The sequence below is a fragment of the Vanellus vanellus genome (assembly GCF_965231255.1).
Source record: "Vanellus vanellus genome assembly, chromosome: 24".
NCBI lineage: Eukaryota > Metazoa > Chordata > Aves > Charadriiformes > Charadriidae > Vanellus > Vanellus vanellus.
In genome coordinates, this window is record NC_138929.1 from 7,665,688 (window position 1) to 7,690,100 (window position 24,413).

General features: G+C 49.6%; 1 protein-coding gene across 1 annotated transcript; it reads left to right on the plus strand.

Annotated features, from left to right (window-relative positions):
• Nucleotides 1–12,024: 12,024 nt before the first annotated feature.
• Nucleotides 12,025–23,627, plus strand: LOC309681237 (von Willebrand factor A domain-containing protein 5A-like; the record flags this gene model as incomplete). The annotated part of the gene is made up of 17 exons (XM_082495071.1): nt 12,025–12,067; nt 13,434–13,681; nt 13,790–14,012; nt 14,384–14,526; nt 14,659–14,773; nt 14,952–15,079; nt 15,224–15,312; nt 15,570–15,714; nt 16,116–16,198; nt 16,682–16,796; nt 16,971–17,135; nt 17,419–17,522; nt 17,777–17,958; nt 18,121–18,327; nt 22,650–22,873; nt 23,197–23,311; nt 23,488–23,627. 17 exons carry the CDS (start codon nt 12,025–12,027, stop codon nt 23,625–23,627), a joined length of 2,469 nt encoding a protein of 822 aa, XP_082351197.1.
• Nucleotides 23,628–24,413: the final 786 nt, after the last annotated feature.

Consider the following 24,413-nt stretch of genomic DNA (forward strand, 5'->3'; position numbering starts at 1 on the left):
TTACCTTGAGGGTGGTAGAGCACTGGAACCGGCTGCCCAGGGAGGTGGTGGAGTCTCCATCTCTGGAGACGTTCAAAACCCGCCTGGACGCGTTTCTGTGCAACCTGCTCTAAGGTGTCCCTGCTCTGGCAGGGGGGTTGGACTAGATGATCTCCAGAGGTCCCTTCCAACCCTATGATTCTATGATTCTATGATTCCCCAGGAGCTCCTATGTTCTGTTTCCTCTCTAGTGCAGCACAGGAGAAGCTTCCACCACTATGGCCAGGCTCCACATTTGCCATTTCAGTTTCCAAGACTGACTGAGAGCAGAATTTGTGGTTCAGGAATGGGGAAAAAAACCCACAAAACTATCTAACAAAAAAAAAAAATCTAAAAGATGTCAATGAGTGTTCATCTACAGTTGCAGTTTAGTGACTTGTTTATACACACACATACACAAGGGGGAAGAAAAAGACCACGAGGAGCAAGAAAAACCCTCTCTTGGGATTAACCTCCAGCAGGGTAAGCTTTCTGCTGTCAGAAAACAGCATACACCTTACAAAACCTGAGCACTGGTTTAGTGCAGCTGCACCCCCTAGGGCTAAACTTCAGCCTTCTCTGTAGTTGCCTAAAGATATTTTGGGTACAATCATGGGGCTTGCGGGTATAACCCATGGCATACAGGAAACTTATGCTCCTTTTCACTGATACCTCACCCTGCATGAAAGTACTCCAGACGCCATGGGGTCTTAATTTTGAATTTTGCCCTGTCCTAGTTGTCTAGTTTTAGATTGTTGCTGAGTCTTCCTGAAAGTGAAAGCAATGTAGTGAACACCTTTGGAAGGAAAGTTGACCCAGGTTTAATGCATCTCTCTGCAGATATAAACGTGATGGTTATAAAAGCATCCAAGACAACCTACTCCTGGTTCAGTCCAGGGATATTTACATTCAACTCGGGTCACCTGGTGTGGGATAATGTGGTTTCTGGGTAGAGCAAAGAGTTAGGAAACAAGGAGGGGAAAAGAATACTAGAATCTACAGAGACAACACATCTGTGATTGCCATGAGAATAAATTCTGTCACCATGGCTTGGTTTTGCAAATGAGACCATATTTAATCATCTGCTTATTGTAAATGAGACTTTCCAAAGGGAGGAAGTAATCCATAGCATTCTTCCCTCTGGCCGTAGTTTTGTGACTTGCTACGAGCGCAGGTTTCTGTTGAGATAGGACTGCATCACACTCTTTCACATCTATGAAATCCCACATGGTATTTGCATTGGCTTTCTGCAGCAAGGGTGAGGGTGGGAGAGGGAGTGAAGCTGCAGAGGTGTCCTCAGAGGTGAGAAGAGACCAGACCATGTCAAACAGAGCCAAGGCTCGAAGACAAACCCACTGCTGCCTAAAACAGAGCCAGTGAGCGATGCTGGTGGCACCTCTGTGACAACGCATTTATTCTGCACAGCAGCTGAGAGAGAGGAGTGAGAAAATGTGAGGGAAACAGCCCTGCAGACACTCAGGTCAGTGAAGCAGGAGGGGGAGGATGTGCAGAGCGTCCCCTGTAGCCTACAGAGAAGACCATAGTGGAGCAAGTTCTCCCCCTGCAGCCCATGGAGGACCACAGCAGAGCAGATATCCACACTGCAGCCTGTTGAAGACCCCATGCTGCAGCAGGTGGAGGTTCCCTGAAGGAAGCTGTGACCTGTGGGGACCAATGCTGGACCAGTCTGTTCCTGATGGATTGTGCGCCATCGAAAGGACTCATGTTGGAGCAATTCTTGAAGAACTGCAGCTCCTGGGAAGGACCCACATTGGAGAAGTTCATGTAGGACTGTATCCTGTGCGAAGGACCATGCAGGAGCAGTGGAGGAGCGTGAGGAATAAGGAGCGGCAGAGAAAACTTGTTATGAACTGTCTGCACTCCCCATTCCCCATCCCCCCTGGGCAACGCAGCAGGGAGGAGGTAGAAGAGTCAGGAGTGAAGTAGAGTGAAGTTGCCTTGGAAGAAGAGAGGTGGTGGGAAAGTGGTTTTAGTTTTATTTATATTTCTCAGTATCCTACTCTGTTATTAATTGGCAATAAATTGAATTCATTTCCCCAAGACAAGTCTGTTTTGCCCATGATGGTTTCTGATGAGTGATCTCCCTTGTCCTTATTTTCTCCCCACTGACCAGCTGAGGATGCGAAGTGATAGAGAGGCTTGGTGGGCACCTGGCAGCCAGCCAAGGCCTGTTCATCTGGTGCAGTGAATCCATCTGTAACCAAAAGTCAAAAATGCATTGTCGTACTGTGGTGCAAGGTCAAGCTCTACTGATCAGCTCAAACTCCACCTGTGTGAAATTAAACCCCGTAGTGCAGATGCCTACAGCCTTGCTGGTCTCTTGAGCCCCTCTCTGCTGAGTGAAGAGGATCTGGCACATGTTGCGCATGATCTCTCAGGCCAAAAGTTGCTGTCTGCTTCAGGGTGAGACGCTCTTACCCTTGACTGCTGCACAGATCTCTGTCACCTGTGAAAGGACACCAGCTGATAGGCTTTGTGTTGCCTTCCATGCAGATGCCTTCTCATGGAGGTTTTAACACAATGCCTAGTTGAGTGAGGATATCCGTTAGATCTCCTCTGCTTACAGTGGGAACCAAGAAACCTAGCTTGTTTGCAGATACCTGCACAGCAGGCACCAAAACCTTTATGATGGAAATCTCTCCCCAGTGTAAGGGAGGTGCATTTCACCCACTAGTCCCACCCATTAACACCAGTATCCATAATGTTAAATATGTTTATAGCTTCTTTTCTTTCCCCCTGCTGTTAAAACCCAAAGGCTTCTCATGAATATTAATGGCCACCTATTATTTTTTCTCTAAATAGAGTTACAAATAAAAGGCATTCTCTTCCCTCCAGGCCTTTTGCTCAGGTGTACCTGTGCTGTAAATTGGTCTCACATTCACACAGGAATAGGAGACACCTCTGTGAGAATGTTAAACTGTGTAGCTTTCCTCTGGGTAGCACGGTGATTGTCCCAACAGAGCCATCTGGGGAAATTATAAAACACCTCACAGCTGTTTGGGCTTTGGAATGACCACATAGCGAATGAAGTACTGGCATTGAGAGGAATATCACTGCAGCGATTCAAAAATCTGCTCTGTTTATCAGGATTGAATAAAATCCTTTAGGATTAGATAAAATCCACTGCAAGCAAGTGTCATGGTTTGGGCTGGTCTGGCCGCTAAGGCAAACAACAGGTGCTCTCTTTAAACCCTCTCCCTTCAGAGAAGAGAGAGAGAGAATAAGAGAGAGAGAGACTTATGAGCTGAAAAGAAACTAAACTACTTGGACGCTGGCGACTGAAGAAAGAAATTGACCCTCTGGTCCATCAGCCTGTATACTGAGCATGAGGCAGATGGGATGGAATACCCCATTGGACAGTTTTGGGTCACCTGTCCTGTCAGCTCATCCATGCGGGTGTGACCTCTCTACACTTTTCCACTTCCAACCCTCCAACGGGGCACACAACAAAGTTAGCTGAGCTTGGCTGTTATAGGAATAATAATAAGCAAGAGCCTTTCTACATACCGTTCCTTGGCATTAACTGCCTTATGACTCTGATCGCAGACACTACCTGAAGAAGATGCCATTACTCAAAAGAAAACTAGTTCTGTTTTACCTCAAACTAGGACAGCAAGGAAAAGGCGGTCCAGATGAATTTCCATGGCACTTTCAGCTGTGTGCGTGAAGCTCACCCATGCCCTGTTCTTAGGCACCTGCACTGCAGGCATCCAAATGTGACATGGTGAGCCCCCTTTACAGACAATGATAGGCAGAGGAGAGAGGGGGCTACTGGGATATGGTCTTTCCAGAAGGCATTTTTTTTCTCCTCCATGTGAAAGGATCCTCTTATTTGACTGACTGTGCCTCTGGAGGAGCCTGTTCATTCTCAGTCTCTGCTGCTCAGGGTGCTGAAGCCTCTCTCTAGTTTCCAGACGCTTGCAGAAGAGGCTCAGATCTACAGGCAGAAGGTGCACACAGAAAGTGGAGATGGGACCCTAATGACTCACGCTGCACTTGGCATGACATAGTTGCTTATAGCTCTCAATTCTGTGCAGTACCCTTGTGCTACTTCTCCCATGGACTTCTGGGCCAAGTCACCTGACCCCCAGGAAAGGAAATAGAGCCTGAAGGCCTGCTTCACGCAGGAGCTGTAGGCCTTCTGGCACAAATGGTTGAAGTAGCAGGCCCTGGGAACATCAGCCTGGATCAAGCACCTCTCCTGAAAGCACCAGGGATTGGGGAGTTAGGATATAGACATACAGACATATAGATGTACACATACTTATACATATACTGTGAAAGAGACTCCCAAGTGAGGTAGTTGGGGACGCTGCTGGGTTTCCCACTATCAAATTTTAGACATTGAAGCTGAGCTGGTAGAAAAAGAAGCGTATCTACAAAGCCAAAGTCATTGAATGACAACATGTAGAACAACACAAACCACTACGTGCGCTCACGTCATCCTGGAAACCACAAAGTTCCTTTTTGTTGGGGCAGATATGCATAGAAAGAGAAAACTGTTGGAAAAATTTGATAAAAACCTAAGTGTCCGCTTGGCAGACTTTTAAGGGTCTACCTTACAATGAGGGATTCTCTGGGAAGCATCAGAAAGGCCTGTCAGACACTGACAGAAAAAAAAAAAAAAAAACAAAGCAAAGAAGACATCGAGTACCTCTGCCTTATCTTCATCTGCTCTCTAAATCACAAGCCCATTCAGCAGTGAGCCCATATATTCCTCCTTTGTTCTTTTCCTGTTAATGTAGCAATAGAAGTTCCTCTTGTTGCCCTTGACATCTCTTGCAATTCTGAGTTGCAGCTGAGCTTTGCTTTTCCTAACATTGCTGCATGCCAGGACAATGTTTTTGTATTCCTCCTCTGTATTCTGTTCCTGCTTATACTTCCTTTATATGCTTTCTTTTGCTTTGGAGCTCAGTTGTTTGGCCAAGCTGGTCTGATATCTCTGCTTGCTTTCCTGAGTACCCAGAGGGACCATTTTTGTGCTTGAAGGAGATTTCCCTCAATGACTTGTGATCTCTCTTGACCTGCTTTGCCCTTTACAGCAGATCCCTGTGGGATCCCCCCTATTTCCTTGGAAGCAAGGACTAACAATGGCAGGGTAGGAGTCTGATGGCATCCTGGGCTCTATCAGCAGGAGTGCAGCCAGGAAAGCTAGGGAAGTGATTAGTCCACTTTACTAAGTACTCATCTGATCACATCTATAATGCTAGAATGAACACGGGGGGGGGGGGGGGGGGGTGGTGTGGGTGAACCCACCCCATGACTGTGAGGTCAGTCTCAAGCTGTCCTTTGCAACAAAATAGCTAATTCCACCTGAAACTGAACTCAGCATGAATGGTAACAGCTCAATCTACAAACCCTCCCAGATGGCTGTATGGAGGAAATCAGGATTTACTCCTGCTTCTCTACACAGCTTTCTAATACTGCTTCTCTACGCCAGCACGCATTACAACCCCAAGCATCCCCACACCACCCACTGCAGACTCCACTCACGCATGATACGCGTCTTCAGCATCATGCAAAACAAGACCTACTTTTGCTGCCTGCACCATAGTCTTCTGATTTCAAGCACTGTGAAAGGAAAAAAAAAAAAAAAAAAAGTCATTCTGTCTAAAAATTATGGGTGAGAGGGTCACTGTATGGTGCTTACAGGAGACCTTGGCAAAATGCTACATAGGGTGGCCATGGTGATCTCTGTGGGTTGCTAGGCCAGAGTGTGGAGGAAAGCTGCTTTGCACCCCCTTGGCCTGAGCATCAGGGATCACTCAAACAGTTTCTTTTAGGATTGTAGATATAACTTACATCTTCATTCCTAGTCAGAGCACAGGGCAACTCTCCTTTATAAGTCCCTTAGCTAATGAGGCAAAACTGAGGTTTTATCTTTCCTGTCTTTGTGGAAGGCACCAGGAAGAGTTTTCAGGCCACCAGAGGTAGGCGTAAGGCCAGGCTTTTGTTCAGAGCTTGCAGTCCCTGTTGCTGTCTAGCCTACACGAGCTATGCATAGCATACTGCCAAGGTCTTCTATGAGCCACTAATGATGCTGAGATAAACCGCTGTTTTCTCTTGAAGGAAATGTACAGTTTAAAGAGGCTGTGTGCTGGTTTTGGTTGAGATGGAGTTCATTTTCTGCATAGTGGCTAGTATGGGGCTATGTTCTAGATTTGTGCTGAAAACAGTGTTGATAACAGAGAGAGGTTTTCATTATTGAAAATGAACTATTTTGTGCTCTCCTAACTTCTTGTGCTTCTAGTGGGGAGGTGCTGCTTCCCACGGGGGAACACGGGAGCCTTCCCCCTGACCCCACTCACTGCACCCCGGCCACCTCCAGCCCTCCCGTGGGGTGGGTGGTACTGGGCAGCTCCCCCTCCCCTGCCCATCCCGTGCAGCATTGCTGCAGTCTGCTCCCCAAGATGTCCCTGCCACCCACAAAGGCCCTTTTCCAGGCAACATCACCAGCTCAGAGCCCCCAGGACAGTCAACAACCCACAGCTCCACTGACCTCCCAGAGCTGCCCAGAGACCTGGAGCACCCCTACACCCACTGCCTCCCACCCACCAGAGCAGACAGGGCTGGCAGCATCTCCAGTGGCCTGAGCTCATACCAGCAGACAGGGCTGGCAGCACCCCTCGTTCCCAACCATATATCCCAGAGTGCACATTTTGGCAGCATTTCCTTTCCCGGAATACGGCCAGGCACTGCGGCTGTGAACGCAGCTCCTACCCAGCCCTGCTGCTTCCTGCAATGACCAGCCCTCCTCCTCCTTCTCCTCTTTCTCCTGCTCCTGCTCCTGCTCCTGCTCCTCCTCCTCCTCCTCCTCCTTCTTCTCCTCCTCCTCCTCCTCGATTGTCTGTGAACATCCTTTCATGCTGCAGCTGACAGGTTTCCGTCAGGGGCCGTTCCTGTGCCTGTCTGCTCGTTTCTCCTGCTGCACGCTGCCGTTCCACGGTGAGTGCGTTTGTCTGTGCATCCATCCTTCCTTCCCTCCACGTGGAAGGATTGCAGACCTGTTCTGCGTGCATGTGTGCATTTGTCTGTCTGCGCTCGCCATAGCCTGGCAAAGGCTTGGGGGCTTCTGTGTGTCTGTTTGTTTGCTGCCCCACCCTGCCAGGCCACCTGCGTTCAAATGGTACCTATGTATTTGGGATCTCAAAGGTCAAGGACAGCAGGCCAAATTCACAGAGGCACACGCACGGATCGTGGTATCTGTAAATTCAGTCTCTTACCTGACAGAAAATCATGTTTTATAATGATAACACGGTTGTGCGAGCATTCTGTTATTGAGATCCTCAAAAGCAGTTGCTGGTAAACCAGTATTTCTACTATGAACAAAGAATCATACCTTTAGTCTTTTATCAATTTAGCAACTCTCTGTGTCCCCAAATAGGAGCTGTTTGCCCAGGAATTCCTCTGACGAAAGGGTCCTCCAGAACTGGGAGGATTATCCAAGTACAGTTTAAAGAAACTGACAGCAAGGATGGATGACTAAAGGTAGAAGTCTCTGAGAGCACCAGGGAGAGCACGTGCTTTCTCCTGTGAGTAAAGCGAGGAGAATTATACCTGTTGTTGTATTTAGTGATGAGTGAAGACGAAGTCCCTGGTGACGGGTTTGGACCTGCTGGCTTTTCTTCCTTTCTTTTTGTCTTTGACTTTTCTCACTCTTTGCTTTTGCTCTGCGCAGATCCCAGACTTACACGAAAAACTTATGTTGATCCTTGTGGAGCCGTTTGAGATTATTTATACGTGTTAAGAAAAAGGGGCCGTTAACTCCGCAGGTCTGTCTGGGGCAGCGCTGGCTCAGAATAAAAGACTGCTGTTAATGCTGGGATGAGTCAGGGGAGCGGGAGATGCTTTTTCGCCTAGGAACAAAAGGGCGGTTCCTGAGAGCCATTCCCTTGGAAATCCCACCCGGGGCAGGATCATCAAGAGCTGACGGATCCCCCCAGCTCTCTTGGGTGCTGTGTTATCGTGTCTGGGAGGGAACGGCATAATCACGCACGGCATCCCCCCGGCTGCAAGGGTAGAAAGTCAGTTCTTCCTCCCCACACGCCGGCTGGGTTGACAGCCACCACGTTGATCCCGGGGCAACGGGGCGGCTTTCCGGGAAGGAGGTTCTATCCGCCCCAGCACTGGCAGAGCCGTCACCCGCGGCGTGCTCTGCCGGCTCCGCAGCGGAGCGGAGCGTAAGGGCCCCCCCTCTCCCCCCGCCTCCCCGCCGATCCATGCCGGGGAGCGGCCGCCCCTTCCCCGGGCTCGTCTGCAGGGAGAGCGAGGCAGGGAGGGACGGCGCCCCTTCCCGGGGCCGAGGCGGGGGCGGCCGTGCCCGGTGCCCGCGGGCTCCACGCTGCCCTTCGCCCTCCCTCCTCCGCCGCCCCCCTCGCCGGCGGCCGCGCAGAGCCGCTCCCCGCCGCGGTCCCCGCGGTCCCCCGCCCCCGTTCCCCCTCGCAGGCGGCTCGTGGCTCAGCGGTGCCCGGGACCAGCCGCCCCGTGCGCCCCCGGCCCCGCGCCCCCGCTGTTGTCCGCCGGTGGGGCCATCTACCCGGTGTGCAGGACGCCAACGTCCAGGATGAGACTCAGCTCATATAATAGATGGCTGGAAGAATCGAGGTTTAAAAGTCTCTCTGTTCCTGCTATAATAAAAGAAACCTTGACAATTCATCTGCCTAAATGCAAACATCTTCTGTAGTTTTGAATATTCCAGATTTTGAAAATATTTCCGTTCACTATCCTTCCGTTTTCCCCAAACCCTCACAGGCACACGGAAGGAAAATGCAGTGTATCTCTCATCCAGCAGCTGTCTTTATTCAGGCAGTGACAGCTGCAAAGACACCAAACCTCAAGTCCGAGGACATGCATGTACATGCTATGGTTTCAGTGTTGCTGTTGCATGAAAATACCTGGTTCTGCTTTAAATTGCATGTGAAAACACAAGTGTGCCTCTCCCCAGCAGGTACACTACAGCAGAGAATGCACATCCCTCCTTCCCTTCGTCATTCTCTCTCCCTTCACATCCCCCTGACTCCTCACTCATTCCTGTGCCCCATTCTCACCTCTTTATTGCCTCATTCTCTCTCTTTCTGTGCCCTCTGGCAAAACCATTGGAGGGATTTAGAAATTACTCTGAATGTGCCTATTTTTAATTGCTTACATTCATATATATATAATAATCTTGAACTGAATCCTACTTTTGTGATAAGTAGTAAGTCCTCTTATTTAATTTTAGGGGTGACATTTAGTTCACAGAACGACAGGATGGTAGGGGTTGGAAGGGACCTTTGGAGATCATCTAGTCCAACTCTCCTGCCAAAGCATTCACCTAGAGCAGCTTGGGCAGGAACGTATCCAGGCAGGTTTTAGATATCTCCAGAGGAGACTCCACAGCTTCTCTGGGAGCCTCTTCCAGTGCTCTGACACCCTCACTGTAAACAAGTTTTGCTTCATGTTGAGGTAGAATTTCCCATCTTCCAGTTTGTGCCCATTGCCCCCTGTCCTGTCTCCGGGCACCACTGGTAAGAGTCTACCCCCATCCTCTCGACACCAGCCCTTTAGATATTTATATTCACGGATAAGAACCCCTCTCAGTCATCTCTTCTCCAGGCTAAACAGACCCAGGTGTTTCAGCCTTTCCTCATCAAAGAGGTGCTCCATTCCCTTGATCATCTTTGTAGCCCTCCGCTGGACTCTCTCCCATAGTTCTCTGTCCCTCTTGAATGGGGGGACCCAGAACTGGACATAGTACTCCAAATGTGGCCTCACCAGGGCAGAGTAAAGGGCGAGGATGACCTCCTTTGGCCTGCTGGCCACACTCTGCTTGATGCCCCCCAGGATGCCATTGGCCTTCTTGGCCACAAGGGCACATTGTTGGCCCATGATCAACTTGTCGACCAGGACTCTCAGTCTCTCTCTGCAGAGCGGCTTTCTTAGCAGGTCCACCCCTAACCTGTACCGACATGTGGGGTTATTCCTCCCCAGGTGCAGGACCCTACACATGCTCTTGTTGAACTTCATGATGTTCCTCTCTGCCCAACTCTCTAGCCTGTCCAGGTCTTGCTGAATGGTGGCACAGCCTTCTGGTGTATCAGCCACTCCTCCCAATTTTGTGTCATCAGCAAACTTGCTGAGGGTACACTCTGTCCCTTTATCCAGGTCACTGATGAATATGTTGAATAATAGAGGGGTTGGACTAGATGATCTCCAGAGGTCCCCTCACCATTTTGTGGTGTGGAACACCAACTGAGAGGCTTCCAACTTGACTCTGAACCGCACAACTCCCAACCTTCTGAGCTCTGCCATTCAGCCAGTTCTCAAACCACCTCACTGCCCACTCACCTAAGCCACACTTCCTAAGCTTACCTATGAGGATGTTATAGGATACTGTGTCAAAATCCTTGCTAAAGTTAAGGTAGACAACGTCCACTGCTCTCCCCTCAACCACCCTACTGGTCGTTCTATCACAGAAGGCTATCAGACTGGTCAAACATGATTTTCCCTTGGTGAATCCATGTTGACCACTCCTGGGAACCTTCTTTTCTTCTACATGCTTGGAGATGACATCCAGGATGAGCTGTTCCATCACCTTTCCAGGGATGGAGGTAAGGCTGACCGGCCTACAGTTTCCAGGGTCCTCCCTTCTTGCCCTCTTTGAAGACTGGCATGACATTAACTTTCCTCCAGTCCTCAGGCTCCTCTCCTGTTCCCCACAATCTCACAAAGATGATGGGGAGTGGCTTCACAATAACATTCACCAGCTCCCTCAGCACTCCTGAGTGCATCCCATCAGGGCCCATGGATTTGTGAGTGCCAGGTTTGCCTAAATGATCTCTAACCAGATCCTCCTCAATCAAGGGAGAGTCTTCCTTATTCCAGGTTCCCTCTCCTACCTCCAGGGTCTGGAGTTCCTGAGGGCCAGCCTTAGCAGTAAAGACCAAAGCAAAGCAGGCTCATGTTGAAACATGAGTGTCTAATATCATTTTAGATGTCCTGTCATTTCCAAGGTAGACGTGTGCTGTATGTATGGCACAGCACCTATGGGAGACGGCTAGACAGGATTTCCTCACCTTTGCAAGAAACACTCACTCGTGCTAGGGCTCCTTGCTGCAAATGGCCCTTCTGTCCAATGTTTTGACAACAGAGTTAAAGCTCTATTCAGTATTGGAAGAGTTCAGACCACTGACCACTGACCTGTACGCAGACGTGTGGTTTTAGATACCTTTCCTTAGGTGCCTAATTGACAGATTAATCACAAACCAGGCACTTTTTATCATCTTCTCCCTCACATTGCACACACTGCATGTGCTCATCAGTTCCTCCTTCCTGCACCTCTCTGGATGTGCATCCATGTATCCCAACTACAAATTCATTCATCCATTCCCCTTCCTGCTTCCCCATACGTTCACTTTTTTCTGCTATTCACTCCTACTGCCACTAAATACAGCCCTTTCCAACTATCCAACTATGCCACTTTCCTCATACATATCCATGCATTCCTCCACCCATCCTTCCAGACCGTGCTTCTCCTACTCTGTCTTTCTGCCACTCTGCCCATTTCTATCATCTCTGTCAACATTGGTATTCGTGTCTTGCGGGTGCAGTTATCACTCAGGCCCAAATTCATACTGTGCCTTGTGTCTCAGGCTTTGACCCATCATTCCTCCCACCTTCCCTGTACTCTAGTCTGGAGATGACATCTACTCTAGTCTGAATTAAGCAGTACCTGCGCATTGAACCAACAGGCGTTTTTGACACCTGCAATTCCCATCCCGGGCCTGTCTCCTAGTCATCTGCTACCAGGCTGGTGAGAGAGGGGCAAAAAGGATTCTGAGGTGGGATGTGAGGAAGCTAAGAGTCATCTTGGCCCATGTATGTGCAGGGGAGCTCCATGTCTTGGAGTAAGGGAAGACAGAGGTGTTGACTTTTTTCCCACGAGGTCCTCATAGCTCACTTTATGCTCCTTTCCACACAGAAGCTGTCTTCATCCAAAGAGTCAAGATGAGGAAAAGCGGCATCCTGTGCAAAGAGTATATGTGTAGAGGTGAGTTGAGGCCATAAAGGTGGTATCTGTGAGCCGTGGGGAAGTTTTTAGCTGAGAGAGCAATGTGGGAAGGAACTAATTTCTTGGCTCGCTGACAGGGAGGCACATCTCACCATGTTCTGGGAACACAGGGGCATGGCCTGTAGTCAGTCTTCAACTTTTCTGGTTGGCATAGAAAAAGATGTTTTTATAAGTGTGATTCATCTCACCCATAGCACTGAAGGCTTTTCAGGGATACCATCACAAAGTGGGAGGATGATGCAGAAGCGATGTCTACTACTGTGGGATGGGGAGCAACACTCCTCAGTGCTATGATATTGCATCACCTCTACTGTGGTGCTAAACCATTCCCTACTGAATTGTGTTGTGATACCTAGGTACGTTGCTTGACTGGTGAATTGCATTATCCCTTCCAGGTGAACTATACCATCCTCTTCCAAGACATTATAATCCCTGTGAAGGTCTTATACCTTCCTTTGGCTAAGTGTCACTATATTCCTACTGCAGTGTTATGCCATTCTTGACTAAGACACTACGACGCATTTTACCATCAGGTTTGGTGCACCACTGATGCCAAACCTTGCCACAATACAAGATGTTCTTCATCTCAAACTGAGGGCCAAGGTATGGAGAAGGTTGCCTTTCCATGGGCTGGTGTCATAGCAGGAAGAGAGATCCTCAAATTCAGACCTACACATTGTCGGCCTCAAATAAACCATATGCTCCAGGTATGACAGGCGAGAAAGGGAGGTCAGCAAGAAACATCTCCACTGCTGACAATGAAAAGGAGATGAGGCAACTTCCTGTGACTCTGCCTTTGATGACATGCTAAGTGCCCTTGGTATGGTCACCCATTCCTTTCCAGGAGTCCAAAATGAGTAGTGTATCTGCTTATGCTGAAAATCAAGCTCATCTGTTCGGAGCATTAGTCTCAAGGCAGGTGATGGTGCCTGCTTCTATCTCAGAGATATGGTCTGAAGGTTTGAGAAGCTGCAGGGCACCTCCTGCTGATTGCATGAAGCTCTGTTGTGGGACTGTCTCATGCTGTGTGCTGGGGGACAGGCAGACTCCTCTCAATGCCATGGTAGGCCTGAGCAAAGATGAAGCATGGCACATTTAGGCAATCTGAGGGCACAGCTTGTCCTGTGTGTTGGACAGAAAGGAGCTTAGAAAGGTGGGGAACTGTGGTCTAAGGGAAACATGTTGATAGCCTCAAGGACCTTTCACTGCTATTTGTCAGCTTCTGCAACTGTCATTTTTGTGACAGGTTTGGACACACAACTGTTTCCTACTACAAGCAGACACCTCAAATTTAAAGTTTCCCACGTGCAACCGGGGAGTCTGACAGCTGTCGTGTCTTCCTCAGGCTTCTTCCAGAGGGGAATATGGTTCTTCTCTTCCTATCTTGAAGTGGAGCTGGAAACTGTGACAGTAAATGTAACCATCCAGGACTTTGTGGCCGATGTGGTGTCTGAACTGTTTTTCCGCAATAAGCAGCAAGTCTCTAAGGAGACGATGTTCGTATTTCCTGTGGACTCTAATACTGTTGTACATACCTTCTACGCTACCATGGGGGACACTCGCATTGAAGCAATGCTCTGGGAGAAGGAGGAGGTACTGATACTGTGGTGGGAGGGCTCAGCAGATTGGGATGAAGTATGGAGGTGAGAGAGGGGAACCCTGTGGAAACCTCAGTGACACGTTTTTCTCCCTCTGTGACAGGCCCAGCAGCTGTGCAAAGCCACTTCAGGCATGGAGAATTTAAGATACCTGCAGAACCAGTGGGATCTTCGGGGTCCTGTGTTTGCTTGTTTCTTGGGGACCCTGCCTCCTAACAGTGAAGTGGCCATCAGCCTGTGCTATGTCCAGGAGCTGCCAATGCAGTCTGATGGAGCTGCCCTGTTTTGCTGGCCACGCGAGCTGTTCCCCCACAGAAGAGACATTAGTGAGTGATCCCCCGGGTGCATCCCCCAGGGAGAAACACATCGCTCCCCAGCATCCCTCCTGGGGGGAACCTCTATATCTGCACATGTATCTCAGTGAGAGAGTCTGAACATTCCGCCTTGCACCTCACAGTCAGGAACACCACAGGTCTCCCCATATATCCCACAGCAAGAGATCCCCACAGATCCCTGTGCAAACCACAGTGTGGTCTACAGATTCACCACCACCATCCCCCCCTCCACCAAGCACCACACTGAGGGATGTCTCAGATGCCACATTTCCCCCCTACCAACAACAGACAGTGCCCCACCGTAGCTGTCTACTGCCCTAGGGTCTCTTCTTTCACCTTCTCACACCTCTTTCTCACTGCAGGCTGGATTTATTCTAAGGAGGAGATGTGTGAAAAACTACACTTCAGCATCTGTCTGAAGTCAGCGCATGGTGTATCCCATATAGCCATTAACAGCAGCTACACCCCTCTGCAATACACGACTCCAGATCAAACATCTGCTGAGGTATGGCCTTGCCAGATGCTAGAGTCCCAAAGGGGAAGAGGCGGGAAGGGTCCGCAGCCTGCTGGTGCTCCTTAGGACTCCTCAATCCTTTTATTGGGTTCTGTCTCCTTCCCACACCCTACTTGTCCTCAGGTATCCTTGAAATCGCCACCCTGGATGCAGGACAATCTGAACTTGCTGGTGTATTACAGAGGGTCTCACACTCTCAGTGCTGTGGTGGAGAGGAGAGATCCCAAAGCCCCACCTGGTGAGTGAGGAGGGTGGAAGTGGGCATTAGGGAGAGGGTGCCAGGGGAGACTGGGGGGATCTGTGGAGCTTTTCAGGCCATAGGTCAGAGCTGAGGGCTATGTGGAGGACAAAAGCAAAGAGACAGGGAAGCGAGCTCCAACTTAAAAGTCTTCCTTGTTTCTCTTGACACACTCCAGGCTCTCTACTGGGAGACCCTGTGGTGATGGTGACACTAATGCCCAGCATTCCTGAGGTGGAGCCCAATCCAGGCCATCCTGGGGAATTTCTCTTTCTCATGGACTGCAGCCTCTTCAAGGATGCACAGGTACCACCGGAGGACATCTTCAGGGGGGATTTTCCACACTGATCATGCCCAGCTGCTGGGGATAGAGGCCAGCTGCTTCATGTAGGCAGATGTTCTGCCTGGTTTCCCCATCTGAGCTCTGCCCATCCCTCCATCTGTCTCCAGAACACACTGCTCTTCCTCCTCAAGAGTTTGCCCCTGGGCTGTTACTTCAACATCTACAGTTTTGGGGCCACGTTCAAAGCCTTCTATCTGTGAGTTGGGGGTGATGATGGGGCTGGGCCAAGGGGTAAGTAGAGTTTGACTTTTCTAAGTGCAACTATGGGACAAGCTCTTGCTCAAAGGCAGTTATGGGGCAGGATCTGCTGGGAGCAGCGAAAGGGTAAGTCCTCTTTTCAGGGTGTTTCTGTAGCACTGGCAGTGAGGTAGGGGCTTTTCTAGGGAGTGGTCTTGTGGGGGTAGCCGTGAGCCAAGTTGTCTCCCCCCTGACACTCTGCGTGCCCTTCCACAGGCAGAGTGTGGAATACACGCAGGAAAGCATGGACAATGCACTGGGGCGCATCTCCTCCATCTGCCCTGATCTGGGGGGCTGTGACCTGTTGGGCCTGCTAAGGTCTATCTACAGCACTCCTCTCCTTCATGGGCACCCTCGCCAGGTATCAGGGGCCAAATGGTTATGGGGAGGGAAATGAGTGTGAACAATGGGGTAAAGGTAGACTGTAGGGTGAGCCAGTCTACTGCTGTTTGCACCAGGAGTTGGCATGTGGAGGGTGGTCCTCATGGCAGAAAGGGGCACGGCCTTTGGGATGGGCAGCATGGGAGGGAATTTTCCTGCACTTGGGGAAGGTGGATCTTCCTTGTGGGGTGCCCCTTTGAGCCAAGAGGTGACCTGGTGTTAACGAAAGGAGACATACAATCTCTGTTCCTGTTTCCAGGCCAGTGGGTGCAAGAGAGTAAGGGAGCAAACTGGGAAGGCTTCTTGCATTTTAGAAGGGCATCTTTCCTCTATGGGGTGCCCAGCCCTGGAAATCTTTGTTTCCCCTCCTGTCTCCCTCAGCTTTTCATCTTCATCCAAAGGAAGATCTCCAGTGAAGAGGAAGCTGTCATGGCTGAGGTCTACCGTTATCGGGACCACCACCGGTAATGAGGAAGCCCTGTTCCTGTCCCATAATGTGCTAATTCACAACCTTCCTCTCCCCTTGACTGTCAGATTCCTTCAAACATTCTCCCAGACCCTAGTCTGCCACAGATCTTCTCTTTACCTCGATGGAACTTCAGCAACAACCCCCACAGACACTTCCCTTACCTCACAAAGACTGCCTATACTTTTCATCTAGCAAGTCTCCTGACCTAATCTTTCCCTGCTCTTCTCAGCACTTTTCCTCTTCCTCCTCACCCTGCAATACCTTAATGTTCTCTTTGGGCCCAAAATCCATTATCATGATCTCCCAGTCCAGCAGGCAACGTCTTTTACCCCAGAGTGAATAGGAAAACTCTGAGTTGGTTTAATTTCTATGATTAGAAGCAATCTTACCTCTCCAGACTTTGTCCTTTGTACCACTCTTGTCCTTCTTGCCTCCCACCTTTGTCCCATCACTAACCTCCCACTGTTTTCCTGTACAGGTGTTTCTGTTTTCCCACTAACAGTTGTGACAGCTTCAACCTTTCCCAGGCCATGGCCCTGGAGACCAAAGGTGAATGTGTGTGCATCCACTCTAGGATGGACATGACATCTGAGGTAATGACCCAGGTACCCTTCTAGTCTATTCAGTACCTCCCATGGCTCTCCTAGATGTGCAAGGCAATCCAGATACCACCATCCACTCGAACCCAGAGACCCCCTGCAACTTCCCTGCCTTCTAGAAACGGGAGGGAACCCAAGCAGTCTGTGGTCTCTGTTTCCTCTTACCAGGCAGTGAGATGCCTACAGCGGGCTTTGCAGCCTCTGGCAAGTGGGATCTCACTACACTGGGAACTTCCCCCTGGCCTGGAGGTGTCAGTGATCAGAAAAGCTCCTGAGACAATCTTCCAGGGACATCAGAGCTCCGTCTATGCCCAGATCCATGGGCAAGCAGAGGTGAGAGTGATCCCGGGACCATATGCACCGGGGCAGGGTTTTCTGGAAGGTAAAGGACCCACTCCCTATTTCAACTTCCCAGCACTCAGTCCTTCACCTCCACTAGACCTGAGAGAGACTGTGATCAGGGCTCTGTGAACACCCTTCTTTCCCCCAGAGACACCACTGCTGCTGCTCCAACCAGGGACATCTACTACCTTAGTAGAGCAGTGGGGAACCTAGGCAGTCAGGCTGCCCGTGCCTTGCAGATGACCATTTCTGTCTCTTTCCCTTGTGTCACCAGGATCCAGAGGTGGGTGAGGGAGCTGTGACCCTTCAGTACCATGTGGGCAGCCAGTCCTTTGATTACACCCTCAGGTTCTCACTGTCCCCATCAGCAGACAACAGGTGAGAGGGTAACAAACTTGCCCATGAGGCAGAGTGACATGGCAAGGTCTGGAGGAGGGACAGCAGGTGTCCTTTGCTTGCATCCTTCCCGCTGTAGCCTGAGGTGGGAAGAGAATCTGAGCATCCAGTGTTCCTCTCTTGTCCCTTCTGCCCTGACCTGGGTGACCATTGCACCACTGCCCCCTCCTCTTTACTCCACATGTCCTATGTCCCTCTCCAAGGTGGAACCAAGGACTAACTCCCTGCCCCTGTAGGCTGCCTGTGCACCGCATGGCCATGATGCACCTGCTGTGGAAACTGGCCTGGGAGGGGACAAGCAGGACAGAGAAGGACATCTGGCACATTGCAGTTAAGTCCAGCCTCAGCCTAGGGGTCCAGTCCCCCTTCACATCCAGTGTGGCAGTACGCATGAAACAGAGGGATGCCTGGCACCATGGTAAGGCCAGAAACAGTGGGGATAGGACTGGGAGGGGAAAGCAGGACTTGTTGCTCTGATACCTCCTCACCAGCCACAGCCCCTATCCTCTGGGCCTGACCACCCTTTGCCTATCTCTAATACCCCTGAGTCTAACACCCATCCCTCTGCTTCTCTCCCCAGATCCTTTGCCTCCAGACTCCTCCGTGTTTTTCTCTCCCTCTTGCAACTTGGTTCCCTGCCAGCTGCTCTGGTTACATGGCTTCAGGCCTGTGCGGTTCAAGTCCACCAAGTTTTGGATGGTCCAGAAGTGCCAGCTCTTCCTTGAGAAACTCAATTGCAAAGCCCCTGACACTGAGGCACTCACTCAGCTTTCAGCATCCTGTAAAGGTAAGGAGAAACTTCTCAGCCAGGCAGTCTCAAAAGGTGTTGGTCTAGGGTTGAACTCTCCTTTCAGCACTTAGCTTCTCACCAGACGTCTTGGTTGTCATTGTCCTGGGGACAGATGGAGTGACAGAGAGAGCAAACTCCTACCTCTCAACTCTGGGCTGGAAACTAAGAAACAAATGCCTTAGTACTTCTCTGAAGTAACCTTATCCTTGTCTTCAACTATCTTTAAATCTATACCCAAACACTGTTTGTCACAAAAAATCTGCAGGAAGCTTTAGTTTTGTCCTCATACAGTTCAGCAAAAAAGAGCCAGCTAGCACAGTGTTCGCACAACGGTTTCCAGGCTTCCTTTTCTTCCAGCTTTCTGCTTGTCCAGGGCTCATCTGATCACTAAGGATCACCTGCTGGGAACTTCTTGTGATTTCTGTTGACAAGGAGTGTTAACTTCTGTAGACTTGTGCTTCAGTCATCTCTAATGGTCAGTTTCTGTTGGCTGTTTCCTGATTAAGGGGTGTCTCTGCTTACTGTTTTCAAGAAAATTCTAATGGTGGGAGAAGGTGTCAAGCACTTTTTCAGCTGGTGTTGCTGCATAGCAGGTAGGCAAGAACATAGAGCTAGCTAACAGAGACATAGCAGCTGTGCCCTCCTCTGTGGGAGGTACGTTCTGGTCACAGCTCAGACTTGTTAACTGGAAGAGCTAGGAGGAAGAAGTTAGCAGACTGCACACCAAGGTGAATGAAGGGGAGATTGTCCTGGTCTTTATGGAAAGCCTGCAGAGAAAAACCCCTGAGTTATGTGAAGCAAGGAGGATGGGACATCTGGAGGATGTAGTCAAAATGGAGAAAGGTGGCTTGTGGCTTCTGACAGCAGGGGGAAGGCTCCCACTCAACCTGCAGACCTGCAACTTCAGGCTAGGTATAGTGCCTGGGCACTGGTGAGGCCAAACAAAGCCTGTCAAGGGAGGCACCCAGAGCCAGCTGAGCCTAAACCTAGTGCCCCAGCAGAGGGGAAAGGCATGTGGTGGTTACTGGAAATTGTCTCCTGCAGGGGGTGGACACACCCAGCTGCCAACCCTACCTCATGCTTCAGGATGCTCATCAGAGGCCGGGACCAAAGAAGCTGCAGAGACTGCCAAGGTTGGTCTGTCCCTTGGACTATTACCCATTGCTGGTCTTCCATGTGGACAGCAATGACACTACAAGGGATATCCTGGAGAATACCATGTGCGATTATGGAGCCCTGTGGGAGAGGATGAAGGGTGTGGCAGCCCACATGGTGTTCTTCAGTCCTTGCAGTGAAAGTGAAAGGATTGGTAGAAATTAACTCATCCTGCAGGTCAACAAGTGACTGGTGTCACAGGCAGGACTTTTACTACCGTGGCTGCAGGACCCTCTCTGAGGAACAAGGCTTACTGAAAAGGAACAGGAACAGGTGACAGGTCAGCACAGGTGATGTTGATCCAGCAGATCAAGGAGAGGAGGTACATGAAGCCATCTTTAGGCAGCTGGACAACACCTCACAGTCACAGATCTTCATACTCATGGACAGCTTTAACAAACCCCAGTATCTACTTGAAAGGCAATTTAGCTGGGTGCAAGAAACCCAGGAGGTTACTGTTATGCACTGGAGCCTATTTTGTGTTGCAGGTGCTTGATGAAGAAGGGCAGCCTTAGCTACAGCAACCACGAGGCTGGAGTTTATGATCCTGAGAGGAAAGAGCAAGACAAACAGCAGAATTATAAATCATGGACTTCAGAAGAACAGATTTTGCCTTGTTCAGGATCCTGTGGGAAACTGTTGTGGAGGGCAAAGGGTCCAACATAGCTGGTTGATCTTCCAGGACCCAATACTCTGAGATGCAAGGAACTCAGTGACAAAGGATGTGGAAAAAAGCTGTCATAGTCCCAAACATTTTGGGCTCAGTTTTAACTGGTAAGGTTTTCCCTTAGGTCTACCATATCTCTGAGTCTCCCAGCAGAGTTTGTGTGAGTGAAGCGGTACCCACAGTAGAAGAAGATAGGAATCATATAGGCTGGTTAGATCTAAAAAAGTTCATGGGATTGGGTGCATCCAAGAGGCCTAAAACAGCAAGGCTGGTGCCACTGCAAGGCAGTGACTTTATCATCTTCCAAAGATCATGGCAATTGGGTGAGGTTCCTGATGACTGGGAAATAATCAGGCGTCTTACCCATCTTCAAGGAGAGGAAGAAGAATTCAGAGACCTACAGGATGGTCATACTCCCCTGAGTCCCTAGGACGGGTATGAAGCAAATTGTCTTAGAAGGACCATCCCATATGGGTTTTTCAGAAGTAAATCATGCCCGACGAACCTCACTGCTTTCTTGGATGAGGTAACTGGCACTGTGGACAAGAGAAGGGCCTTTGACAGTCTCCCAAAGTCTCCTTATCATGAGACTGATGAGATATTGGCTGGGTTAAGTGACGAATAAGGCTGGTGGAAAATTACCTAGATTGCTGGGCCCAAAGAGCAGGTATCAGCAGTTCAGAGTCCAGCTGCTGCCCAATAACCAGTGCAATTCCAGAGGGATGTCTCATGGTAACAGTACTGTTTAACATCTTCTTTAATGACCTGGACATGAATGGACAGAGTGGACTCCTAGCAAATTTATGAACAACACCAAATTGGGAGCAGTAGCTGCGTGGTCAGGACAGTGGAGGGCAGGGACGGGCTGGAGAAATGGCCTGACAGGAACCGCGTGACATTCAATGAAAACAAATGCAAAACCTTGCATCAGGAATGGAATAACCCTATGCAACAATACAGGCCCAGGGCACATGCACGCAAGGAAGCAGCTGTACAGAAAAGGATCTTGGGGTCATAGCAGACAACTAGTTGAACAGAAGTCAGCAGTGTGGCATTGCAACAAAGCAAGCCAACCACATCCTGGGCTGTATTAGCACGAGTGTAGCCACTAGTTGCAGGCGGGTGATCCTCCCTATTCATCATCCTTTGCTACCCTACATCCTGGGGTATCATGTCTAGCCTCTGCTTCCATTACAAGAAGGGTGTTGACATCCTAGAATGAATCTAGTGGAGGGCTGCATGTGGGATGCGAGGAGAGGCTGAGCACTGGGTTTGTTCACCTTTAAGAAGAGGATACCTTATTTCTGTCTACAACCAGCTGACTGGAGGAAAACATAAAGAAGCCACAGGCAGACTCTTCTTGGAAGCACACAGCATTAGAATAAGAGGTGACAGACACAAGTTGGAACAAGGGAAATTCTGAATGTGTTTGAGGAATTTTTTTTATTTTTTTTTTTTAAATCATAAGGGTAATCAAAACCTCGTGGAATCTCCATCCTTAGCACTGTTCAAGACTTGACTAGGCAGGTACCTGAGAGAGCTGTTCTAATGAGACCTGCTTTAAGTAGGGATTTGGACTAGATGATTTCCAGAGATCCCTTCCAACCTCTGTATACTTTTAGGCCAGCCGTAAACAAGCCCTAGTTCTGCCCCAACCACTCTGTGCCCGAATGCTTCCTTTTCTGCCCATTGATCCCATAAAACTCGGTCAAAGAAAACCTCTAAGTCTTGTTTGAAAGTTTTAGAAGGCAGGCATTCTTTATTGACGTGCTGGATGCACGGAGGATCGTTCCTCCTAGCGTGCATGCTGTGTGTTGCTTCAGACACAGCTTATATACAGAAAGACTGTAGAAGATAAGGGTGGAAAGTCTCAAGGCCTTTAGGCCTGCTCAAGTTATCCATACAAAAGACTGTAGAAGATAAAAGGAATTTCCCAAGGCCTTTAGGCCTAGTGTATCACTGTAAAAGCTCTTAAATCTGCCCTGGAACTGAGCCGTGCCTGGGATTATAATGCCCCATGGGCTGTGCTTGACCCTCCTCATCTTCACTGTCTTGTGATCCAGTTCTGCTGTGGCTCCAAAGAAGTGTTATGTCCTGGAATATGGGAAGGAAGAGCTCATGCTGAGGCTGGTGGGTTTGAGGGTGGAGGATAGACCCCTGTGGGGCCTCAACGGTGAACATGAACCATAATGGGGGAAGCATCAGGAAGGAGTAACATTAGTGATGCTCATGGACGAATTAAGGGTGTTCTGAGAGAATTATGCTGCGTGAACTAGAGCACATAGGGCAGATTTTAGGATGCCTATGAGGGACTGGGAAGATCTGCAGATGCTCTGGGAGGTCTGGAAAATGTTTAGGATGTTTGTGGAGGACTGGGAAAAATTGTGAAAGGCCAGAGAGGATGATGGACAGCTAAGTATAGCTGGTGAAGGCAGAATTTAAGGTTACAAGCCATTGCCTATCTCATATGACCTGTGTGAATGTTTATGTCTTCCAGATGGGGAGCCTCCTCTTGAAAAGCAGGCAATGGAAAAACCGCCAGCATTTAACATGAGTTGGGACTGGACAATTTCACCACTGTCAACAAGATTGTGTGACTTCTCTGGGCTCAGGGTAGTGGTGGCACTCCAGAAAGCAAATGGCTCCTGGGCCCTCACCACAGCCCTGGCCTTTGCCTTGGGGCTCAGCAAGGCTGACATTGAGGGACAAAGGCCCAGTGAGGTAAGCAGATCAGGGGCAGGCGCAGGGAACTGTCCTGAGCCGAACCTTCCTCTGCTCTAAGTTTCCAGTCTGAGCCAAACTGAAAGGAAGAGATCAAAGCAGTCAGGATATAGAGCCTCGTCACTTGTGGAAGGGGGGGGTGGGGGTTGTGCGGTAGAATCAGCAGAGATACCTGGGAACTTTCAAATTTTGAGGATTTCAGAGGCTCACAGAGCTTCTGTGTATGTGTGGAGGTCTTACTTTTTCCACGTACTGGGTTAGGTTTGATCTTTCTTTTTCTTTCTTCCCCCTGACTGTTCTGGTTTCCCCCACAGGATGTGCAGCCAGCTGCCTGGGCTACAGTTTTGGCCTTAGTCTGGTTGCACCAGTATAAATGGAAGGTATCTTGGTCAGAGCTTCTGGAGGCCAAAGCTTGTAGGTGGCTGCAGGACCAAGCTGGTAAGAAGATTTTGCTGGGAGGAGTCATGCTCTGGGCCTTCCCCACCAAATCCACAGCTGACACCTGTTGACCCATGTCCCTCTTTCCCAGTGCTCTTGCAGGGCAGTCTGTCAATACACACTGCCTTCCCTTACTGAGCTGTAGTCCCCCTTCTGCTTTTTCTCTCTACTTGCAGAGGTCCAGCTGGATGAATATGTGGAGGCAGCAAACTCCCTGTTAGGCTGCTTTGTGGAGCCCACCATCTTCAGGATTCGAACTTACCCCACTGCTGGGTGTGGGGAAGAAGCTGGGTGGGAACATAACCAGGACAGCTGACCCAAACTGGCCAAAGGGATATTCCGTATCATTAACATCATGCCCTTGTGGCAGTGAGTGAGTGGCTGGGTGGGTGCTTAGGTGCTCTCCGGGACCAACCCACTGCAACTGACTTGTTCACACGTATTCTCTCTGCCATAATATGAAAGTTTCCATTGGGTTCTGGAAAATGACCTAAATACATATACTAAACCTTGCCTCATTTTTCCACATCCTGCTTCTCTCTGTCTATCTCTCTACCTGTCTATCTATCTATTTCCTGACCTACCTACCTATCTACCTTTCTTTCAGTTTTCTATAGAAATGTAAACCCAATGTTATTTGGTTTTGCAGGCATTGATTTACTCACCCTCACAAGCTGGAGGATTTTGTTTGTTTGTTTGTTTGTTTGTTTTTAAAGAAGCGTTTGTCAAATAAAGGGGTGGATTTCCCTCTGTCACTGTAGGGCCTTCCATAGGTGCCCAGGGCCATTTCTGCTGTTCTGAGGTGTCTGAAACACCTGCCAGATAGGAAGCAGGATATAAAGGACCGATTTTCTGAGGTGGCAGGTGCAGAGTGAACGGAATACCACGTGGCATGGGATTCAGTTGCCTAAATATGGATGTTCTATGATTTTCAAGTGTATTGGTTTACATGGCAAGGTTTTGGTAGCAGTGGGGCTGCAGGGGTGACCTCTGTGGGAAAAGGCTGCCCCGTGCCAGTTACAGATGGTTCCAGAAGAGACCCACAGCTGGCCAAAGATGAGCCAATCAGCAAAGCTGGTGGCATCCCTTTAAAACGTATTTA